At 42.1% G+C, this 10,173-nt stretch overlaps 1 protein-coding gene across 1 annotated transcript; it reads right to left on the reverse strand.

The window, feature by feature from the left end:
* Positions 1-4,470: 4,470 nt before the first annotated feature.
* Positions 4,471-8,257, reverse strand: LOC115078739. Its single transcript, XM_029581748.1, has one exon. It carries the CDS (start codon positions 8,250-8,252, stop codon positions 5,199-5,201), a length of 3,054 nt encoding a protein of 1,017 aa, XP_029437608.1. The 5' UTR covers positions 8,253-8,257; the 3' UTR covers positions 4,471-5,198.
* Between the last annotated feature and the right edge of the window lie 1,916 nt (positions 8,258-10,173).

Genomic DNA, 10,173 nt, shown 5'->3' on the forward strand with positions numbered 1-10,173 from the left:
ACCTCGGTTCCTTAGTACAACAATTCTGCAACCTCCAAAAGATCAAGGAAACCTCTTGATGTGTGGTTTTTGTGCGGTTGCTATCTATGGATCAGCCACTTATCTTAGCTGGCCCATTAGGATAGCTCCTGTGTTTTATTCTTTAATTTTCTTGACAAACAATTTTCTTTTTCTGTTTTTCAGTTTTACAAATCCTCTTTAAAACTATGTGCTTCTGTTCTCCCGATGTGCGGTACGACCCATCATTTATTATTATCTTTTGTAAAAAGGTTAACTTATCTTTTAACTGCTCAATTGCTGCCGCTACTCATGGGTCCGACTCCGCTCGCCCGACACTGGCCATGTTTCGGCAGTAATCTGCCTGCTTCAGGGGCCACGGGAAAGGTTTTGTTATCTCCGTATCACGGATCCTCCGTCAGAAATCCTTCTAAAACGTATAGAAAACTATTAAATCTTATCACCTATACTAAACAGTGTCCCACTACCCAAGTTCAAAATACTTACTATTTTTGCATATTAACTCGTCAACGTAAGCGGCGCCTTCATGTTTGAATCCGGCGTCTCTCTCTATTCCTTCGTTTATATAGCTCCTCTAAGCCACTCGCTGGACCAATCACATTGTCTCCCTTGGGTGCCCTACGATCATACTGATTGGTGACGTCACCTGTTGTGTCTTCTTTCTTATTTTGCTAATGTATCCTACATATGTGTCTCTCTAGATGTATGTTTTGTACTGCTGAAATGTTTCCAAACTCAAATTATTGTGTTTAATGTATACTTTATCTATTTTAAAGCTCGATCGTTCCAATCGGGGACATTTTCTTTTCGGCGGACCTGATGGAGACCGGCTAGATGCCTGCTTTCTCAAGGCGGCACCTCTCTCCTATGCACAACGGACGTGATAGTGAACTGACCTGTCTCTACTTTTTCAATTAAGTTTCTATCGCTCGATCTCATTAAAGTACTTCCTGATTCATTTATTGCCTTGTCTGTATTTTTTCTCACTTATTACCTCTATGCTGCTGTTGATTTTCTAAACCTGATTTTATACCTTAATTAGTTAATTACCTTAACTAACCTTAAGGTTAGTTATACCTTAATTAGTGACGTCACCAATCAGTATGATCGTAGGGCACCCAGGACCCAAGGGAGACAATGTGATTGGTCCAGCGAGTGGCTTAGAGGAGCTATATAAACGAAGGAATAGAGAGAGACGCCGGATTCAAACATGAAGGCGCCGCTTACGTTGACGAGTTAATATGCAAAAATAGTAAGTATTTTGAACTTGGGTAGTGGGACACTGTTTAGTATAGGTGATAAGATTTAATAGTTTTCTATACGTTTTAGAAGGATTTCTGACGGAGGATCCGTGATACGGAGATAACAAAACCTTTCCCGTGGCCCCTGAAGCAGGCAGATTACTGCCGAAACATGGCCAGTGTCGGGCGAGCGGAGTCGGACCCATGAGTAGCGGCAGCAATTGAGCAGTTAAAAGATAAGTTAACCTTTTTACAAAAGATAATAATAAATGATGGGTCGTACCGCACATCGGGAGAACAGAAGCACATAGTTTTAAAGAGGATTTGTAAAACTGAAAAACAGAAAAAGAAAATTGTTTGTCAAGAAAATTAAAGAATAAAACACGGGAGCTATCCTAATGGGCCAGCTAAGATAAGTGGCTGATCCATAGATAGCAACCGCACAAAAACCACACATCAAGAGGTTTCCTTGATCTTTTGGAGGTTGCAGAATAGATCTTTAAATCCAGCTTGAAAGAAAATAAAAGCAGTATGTGTATCACCCTTCTCTGCTCTAGAAATATGTCTAAGGTTTGATGTTTGACCGTTTTATTCATTGAACAGAGTTCTCTTATGAAAGATTTGGTTTCCAGATGCTTACACACTTGCGTTTTCTCCACATTAAATTAAAACAGTCTAAGAAAATATTTACATCTGAGGTTTCTCCTCCCTGTAACTTACATTTTGTCACACTTCCTGTTCCAATAATTGGACAACTGTGAAACTCAAAAAAATAAAATTCACAAACACGAATCTACCAAAGCAAGACTCTCTGCAGTGATAAATCACTGGATAAAAATGACCTGTGTATGTGTGTCTGCTCTGTGACTCCAGGTGAGAATTGAATCAGTTCACATGTAACTTTTTCATTCAGATACTGCAGCGTGCCAATGGAAGAGAAAGCTCAGAATGGGTTCTGTAGTGGTATTAAAGTTATCCTGCCCTGCCTTGAGTGTAACAGCAGACCCTTTAGATAATGCCTCTGTGTTTTTGCTGCTGTGATTTCCTGGCTTAGAAGATCTCATTGTTTATAAGTTAGTGAGCACAATTAATGCTGAGTGGGAATGGATTTCAAAACTCGGGAGGTTTTCTGAACATCCTTATAGCTTATCAATGTGTTCTCCTTGCTGTTTTCTGACAATAGCATAGTTTGTCTAATCACATCTGACAGTATCAGCAGCACAGAGAATAAAGCTTAAACGTGGAATTCCATTACCACTGCAGCAAGTAAGTATGTAAATGGAGAAGGCGAATAAAGAAATTGTATAACCAGGGAAGGTGAAAACATATCTGAGCTGAAGAGTCATGGGTAACTGCACACATACAGCCATTAGCTGAGGGATCATTATTACATAAGGACTTTCAACACCAGGGGAAGAGTTTAACAGTAACACAACAGGTTTCAAAATTACTCTTCCCTTGCTGATGTGCAATAACTAAGTGGAAAAGTGATGTCTGATGAGGAAACAGAGGCAGATCTGAGCCAGACATCACAAGAGGAGAGATACACATGGGCATCACCAAAAAGAGGAGCATTTTATATACAGTAACTTGATAACCAGAAAGGTAGTAGTGTGACACTCTTTCCTCATCCTTACTCCCTGATACCAAGAAAAAGGCTAGACTTGTCATAGTAAATGATGATTGGATGGGTCCGTTGGCCTTTTTCTGTCTGTCATTATTCTGTCCATACTGGTAAGGATACATCCCAGCTGACAGCCATAGATCTTAACCTATTGTAAGATATCATTCCTTATCCTAGAGTTTTTGCTGTCTTCTTCACCTGTGGTCTGCTATGTTAGATCCTTAACTTAGTTAGAACCACTGCCTTCCTATGTCTAATCACAGAGTTTAGTAGTAATCTAAATGGCTGCCAATATCAGTGTGGTTATCATCTGACCTCCCAGGATACCTGCATAGCCTGCTAGACAGAGCCGACTACTTGAGCGCCTGGGTTGGGTTAGGCTGCAAGTACTGTAATATCGGACAGACCAAGCTGCTAGTTAATTTTATCTTTGTCTTTTATTTTAAAGTTTGATCGTTTGGCATTATGGGGGCTTGTAATCCTGTAACTTTCCCTGTTAAAAGCATCCTCTCAGATGATAAACATCCCCCTGTGACACTGAGATGTCCTACTGATGCTGCTGATTCTGTTGCTCAGGCCTGCCTCACCTGGCTAAAAAGAAAAAGCTTCATTCAGAACTAATGGCACCTACTTTCTTGCCTTAGGCTGTGTATCTGGATCAGAAATGAAATAACTCATATTGTATCCCCATGGGTCCCCAGCCATATCCTGAAAAATTGGTAGTGTTACTAAATCCAAAAGTTATTAGGGACTTTAGAAAGTAGGCTAAAAAATATAGTTTTACACATTCAGAGCCTGCAGCATGGCAAAGGCATGTAAACACAAGATGTGTTTGTCTATAACTGATGCAGCTGACTGCATTAGTCCATGGCTTCAGCTGCCATTCTCACAGTACAGTAACAGCGTGTCAGGGAATGCAAGGGTTTCTGCTCAGTAGCACTGTGTAAGTCACAGAGTGGCAGTAAACTGGTGTGAGCAGGTTGTCTCATTTTTACACAGGAATTTTCCATGGATCACCTTAAATTTCATTTTCAAATTTAGAAGTGTACAAATCTTAAAAATGTGCTTTGTTTGCCACCTGGTGTTGAAAGAGGAGAACTGCACATCCCTACTGTTATATCCACACCTCCTCTGCTGCTCTTAGGTTCTAGGCCTTCTTTCCCTTCAAAAACAGATGGTCAGTCAAAGTGTGTACACAAGGTGCATATGTAGAGTGATCATACAAATAAGATGTGTACATATATGCCCCTGGAGATGTTTGTGCAAAGTGCATGTGATCATACAGAGGTAATAGGGAAATACAGTACCTGAATGTAATCTGCTTTGAAGTACCTGAAAGGTGAAATATAAATCAGACAAATAAATAACAATGTGTACAAAGTGCTTGTGTGTGTGTGGAGAACCTGGCCCTCTTCTACCAATACAGTACTTAACTATATTTACATTCAAGTGCCACAGAATATTTACTGTCTTCTCTGTTTACATTTTTTATAGTGTATTTTCAGAGTCACAAATTTCCTATATGCCATAAGTTGCCAAATCGTATGAGGGAGAGAGAGGCTGGGGAAATTGAAATAGGCAGAAACATGACTCCTCTTTTACTGTGTCTTTTTGAAAAGGAAGTTGGGGTGGGAAAAGTACATTCTTAGGACTAGGCATTATGACCACAGGATGTGGAAAGTCTGTTATCTCTTAGGGAAAGATGATGTTCTGTGTTAATCAATGGTATTCACTCACTCCTAGCCCTCAAGGGTCACAAACAGGTTGGGTTTTCAGGATATCTCTAATGAATATGCATGGCATGGATTTGAATGCCTGACCTGTTTAAACTAGAGGTATTTACTCCTAGCCCTTAAGAGTCACAGCTATCAGATCTAACTTGCTACATAATTCTGGTTAATGTTTAAACCACCTCCAAAAGTAAAGGCAAGTGGAGGTGGTCCCTATTAACTCTTGCTGATAGAGCAATGCTAAGCCCCTAAATTAAGAGAATGCAGAGGATGGTCCAACATGCTCAAAGTCACTGCCTCTTTAAATGAAAATTTCAGTGCTCAAAGAGTGAAAAATATAGACCTGGAATCTGCACATAATGTCCTCAAGTGTAACTGACCAGACAATGTCGTCTTTTTGAAAGGGGCCATGAATTTAAATCAGTTTGACATTGGCAAGATGTTCAAGGTTTCTTGAGGAACTGGGCTATTTGAAAGCACTGGTTCCACAACTGGTTGTTCTAGTGGAGGGATACCCTGCCCATTACTGTCGGCCAGTGCTCCTTATTGCTTAAGTGTCACTGTGCAGTGTGCACGCTCTATTTTTCACACTGGAGTCTGAAAGGTACCAAACTGCGGCAAGGACAGTACAAAAGGACACAGGATTCCTCCTGCATTGCTATCAGAGAAGGGGCATAAGCTTTTTGACTCAAACCTTGGAGGTCTTTCATTGGCCAAAAATCTGGCAGTCATTTTCTTGTTCAGGCAATAGATGGTGTCACCCAGGACAGTGCAGCGGAAAGGCAGTGAGGACCCTAGGTATAGACTGGCGCTTTCATTCCACACCTTGGCAATAGTATTATACTTGAAGACACTGACCCCAAAGTCACGGTGAATGTCAAATCTGTAAAGGAAGCTGCGGACTGCCACCATGTCACTGGAGCGCTTCCTACTGGTATTATAGGGGCATTCCTCCCACAGGTCTCTAAGAGGGATGTATCTGAAGAGGCGATAGAAAAGATGGCCACCAGATATGTAGATGTCACCATTGCAGGCAGCAGCCTCATGAGCCACTGCAAAGGACCCCTTGGGCAAGGATGCTCTAAAAGTCCATTTGTTAAAACGGGGATCATATCTTTCCACTGTGTAAAGGCATTCTCCTCCAATGGCATAGAGGTAGCCATCGACTGAGACAAGCTTAAACTGTGATCTGGCCTGATTCATAGGGGCCACTTGGCTCCAGATTTCAGTGAGGGGATTGTAGCAGAAAACCTTGTTGGAGCTTTCTGTGTTTAGGCCCTGCCCTTGAATTCCACCAGCTAGGAACAAGTAGTTGTGCATTGTGCAGACACCACAACCTTTCAAGTTAGCTTCTTCAGGGACAGGGGTCAGTGGGTGCCAATAGTTCTCCTCCACGTGAAAGATATACAGCCAAGCTTTCTGCCCTGAACCAGTGGTGGGAGAAGAAGGTGACAGCTCATGTCCCGATGGGCAGCTCTGGCTACTGCTTCTCAGGCCGTAGATGTTCTCCAATGTCAAAGTGCCTAGTACCTTCTTTCCCCTCAACCTTAGCTGTAGGATCTGGTCACGTTCGCTTCCATTGAGTTGTCCATAGAGGCTTGAATCTCTCAGGACCTGAAAGTAATTGTCACTCATAACAGCATAGGCTGCAGCCTGTAGGTCGACTGAACCATGCTTCTTGGCAAGCCTGAGAAGTTCCAGACAGTTGCCCAAGGTCAACTGCAGCTTCATGGCATCTACTGTTTCCTGAAGAGTCTCTGGGATATGGATGAAACTGCCCTTAGATACAAACTGTACTAGCTTCTCCTGCCCCTTGGAGCAGTGGGAGTAGTTCTCTGTCAATAAACATAGCATGCTTTGTGCTTTACTTCTCTGGTTTATCTTTTCTCTTGGCATGCTAGATAAAATGTCTTCACAGCTCTTTGTTACAAGCGATGGCTTTGGTTTACAGTCAGAGATGGTGCTCTCATGATACCTTAACTGTGGATTCTCAGCAATCATGGATATGCTTCCCTTTCTTTGCAGGAAGCATCTCCCTGATGGTACCTTGCATTGCCCTTGGATAGCAGAAGTTGGTAAAGTATCAGAAGCGAGACTGAGGGCTGGTGGGCGCATGGGTTCTCTTGTCTTTGTCCTTATGCAAGCAGAGTCTGTTTGAATTTCTTGTTTTGATGTGTCTGTTGAACTCATTTCACACAAGATGTTATTAAGTAAAGCAAGTTCTCTAGAGATTCCACTGGTGCTTGGCCATGATATTTCTACACTCCTGTTATCAACACTTATGGAGCTCAGTGGAATTGGTGCAAGGACTTCCTCCTTATCAAATCCACTTTGAAAATCTTCTGTTACATGTATGTGAGAGAAATCAGAAGCCATGGTTTCTAAATATGTCTCTCTGATTTGCTTATTTTTGTACTCCTGATTGTTTCCTCGTCTCTCTCTCTCAATCCTGGCATTTGCAACTTGAGATTGTTTAGTGATTGTTTGGTCTCCGGCCACACAAAGTGAAGTCCTTTCACTGAAAACTTTTGAAAAACTTTGATTTATCGTTTCATTAGGCAGCAGACCATCATGGAAAGGATCATCTGCATGTAAATATTTGCTTTTGTTTTCAAAGGAGATCTTTGTGGATTCAATTTTCCTAGGTAATGGTTCTTCAGAAAGCTTCTTTGACATATGTTGGTAGGTATCTACTTTCTGTCCTTCAGATGGCATGATAATGTTACCGCCTGCCTCTTGTGTTTTGTTCAAATTCACAGGCCTTGCAACTACTGGCTGAAGGGTCTTGTTGGGTTTGTTTAATTCACCCCCAAGCCAGGAGTTAATGCCAACAAGATGAGCAATGGCATCAGTGCATTTTATATCCAGGTCACTAGCTATAGATCCATCATTATTGTTAACTGACTTAACTTCACAATCAGACTCCAGTGCATAGTCACTGTGCATTACATCTTCAGTCTCATAGGCATCAGTGAGATCTACATTGTTTGTTATGTGACATGGATGCTTTTGCTTATGCTGTTTGCCTGCTCGCTTAGTAACTCTTGTGGAACATAGCATGGTCATGCAACTTGCTCCTTCCCTGCTGTAGGATGTTTGTGCTGTGTCCTTGAAATTCCATGGTTTCCTTTGTTTGGTAGATTCATGATGACCTCCCTTTTTATCTTCTAAACAATAAGCTTGAATATCCAAAGGTTCGTGGGAAAATAGATGACAATTGCAATCACTTTCTTTGTCCTTCACATTTTGAATACTGTTGTTTGTTGTATTATAAGGTAGAATCTCTAAGCCGCTTCTCCCAATCTCTAAATTTTGAAACATGAAAAGAGAATGGGATGTAGAATGTTTGGCCTGTCCCATGTTTCTTTGGGTTGGACTGTTCTCATCATTTGTAACTGTAAGCTCCAGGCTTTGTTCTTGAAACGCCACCTGGCATTCAGTAATAGTACCATTACTGGGTTCTGCAATACAGTCTGTCTGTTGATGGCTGATCCTACTCACATCTTGACTGTACATGCCCAAAGATGACCAAGTTCTGGCTTCTGTTGTTGGGGTGATATTTTCACTGGTATATCCTGATTCACTCGTTTCAGGATAATGTGTAGCAAGGCTGTCTGTACAGCTCATGGTATTGATCATAAAGACCTCTTCCTCTGCCATCTGCTTTTTAGGAATGCTATTTAGTGAAATTTCATGGTTGCTTTGACAGAATCTGTTCTCCTCAATACATTCATCCTCTTTCACTTCTTGAATGTCCTTGCTGTAGTATCTCTCCTCATTATGCCATGCCTCTGAGTTGAAGGTCTGGTATTTTGTGCCCATTTCATAATGAGCATGATCTACAGCTAAGTTTTCCATTTCAAGAACTGTTATCTTGGAACTACCATTCATTTCAGCACAGTAAGGATGTGGAACATCTGCATGCATATCATATGATGAATCTACATTTTTCTTGGCAAACACACCCTGTCCTTCATTGCATGCCATGAAGGAGATTTGAGGCCCTGCCTTCCATTTTTTATAGTCCTTATTAACAGGACAGAGAGAATTTTCTCTTGGTGCGCAGTAGTTTGGGTTGATGTTGGATTCCATGCTTGGAAATTCTGCACTGGGGACTGATACTAGTAGGAAGTCTTCTCCATCAAGCAGAGATGGATCCATGTATTCTCTAGAACTTTTAGTCACACTCTGGACATCTTTGTTCTTTGTTGATTTCTTGGGCTTTGACGGTGCACGTTCCTGCTCTTGGACTCCTTTCTCTTTATCCAGGCATACAACCAAACCACTATCATCGTTTATCAATTCAACATTGCTGCTTGCTGCAGTGGTGAGGTTCTCCTCATTGAGTAAAGATACTACCACCTCGATGTCCTTTTCAAGTAGATTTGGTCCTCTGTTTGGGTTTTCATTCTGAGTTGTAGACTTGGTTTCAGAACTGCTGGAATCACTGTGGCTATCCTTTTTGTTCTCTGGAAAGTGAATTTCCATGGTTTGTAGGCTGTTCTTTCTGCTTTTCGCATGGGTTGTAATGAGCAAAAGATCTTCTTCAGGACTTCGAGATGGCTTGCTCAGGCACTGACCTACAGAATATGGATGGGTCATGTTGATTTTGTCTGTGGTTTCTATGTTCATCTGTTTCGCAGCCTGAAACAGTGCTGTCCCTGCCATTCTGTAAACAGGCAGAGATGCTTGCCATTGTAAAACTCACATCTTTTTTTCTTGCAGAAGTAAAGCAATACTTAGCCTCCACTAACCAGTCAGCTCTTCCTTCTGTACATATCACTGAGCCACTGGTTTGTTTCATGCCTGGCTCAGTTTGTAAGGACCAGTTAGTGTCTTCCTGTGGAAAAGATAGCAGATGAGTTTTGAATTTCTTTGCATCATCTTGGTACATTCCCACAGCAGTAAAGAGATTCTCATTGTCTGTCCTCCTCCTCCCCGGGGATGCCGCCGCCTCCTCCTGCTCATAGCAACAACGTGTATGCTGGTTGCCTAGAGCTCTAGCTTCTAAACCCATATCATCTTCCCTGATGCTGTCTGATCTCAAGCAGGGTCGGTTTTCAGGGCTGGTGTTAACATTGCTGCTATCTAGTCCTTTGTGGGCATGGTGCTGAGCCTGGTCACTGTTTATGCCCTTAGTTTGTCTCAGCGGCCATGGGAAGAGGGAATCCTTGCGCAGCCCAAGGTTATCTGTTGACACAGTCTCTTGTTTTTGAAACAGTGGGGAGGGAGTGTTTGCCGGGTAGATGGTGTCCTGCCTTTCTCTATCTTGGACTAGCATGGTATTGTCTCTGTATCCCCTATTTCCCTTATTAGAGACAATATCCCACTCTTGTGGGACGTCTTGCATTTGGCAGCTGTCACACACACATATAACCTTTAACACATCAATTCCACAACTGATGCAGCTTGTCTTTTCTCTGCTTCTGCTACTGACCTTTGAAGCTGGTGCTGGTGGGCTGATAGATTGCTCCTGTTGACCTGGAAGACCACTGAAATGTTCTTGTTGGTTGCCATGGCTTTCTTTCCTCCCAGGACTTGGCTGTACTTCCTCGGATTC

The sequence above is a fragment of the Rhinatrema bivittatum genome, chromosome 16, assembly GCF_901001135.1.
Source record: "Rhinatrema bivittatum chromosome 16, aRhiBiv1.1, whole genome shotgun sequence".
Lineage (NCBI taxonomy): Eukaryota > Metazoa > Chordata > Amphibia > Gymnophiona > Rhinatrematidae > Rhinatrema > Rhinatrema bivittatum.

Bases quoted from the DNA above. Each gene is read 5' to 3' on its own strand.
- LOC115078739 (XM_029581748.1), bottom strand. From the start codon at position 8,252: ATGATCAATACCATGAGCTGTACAGACAGCCTTGCTACACATTATCCT.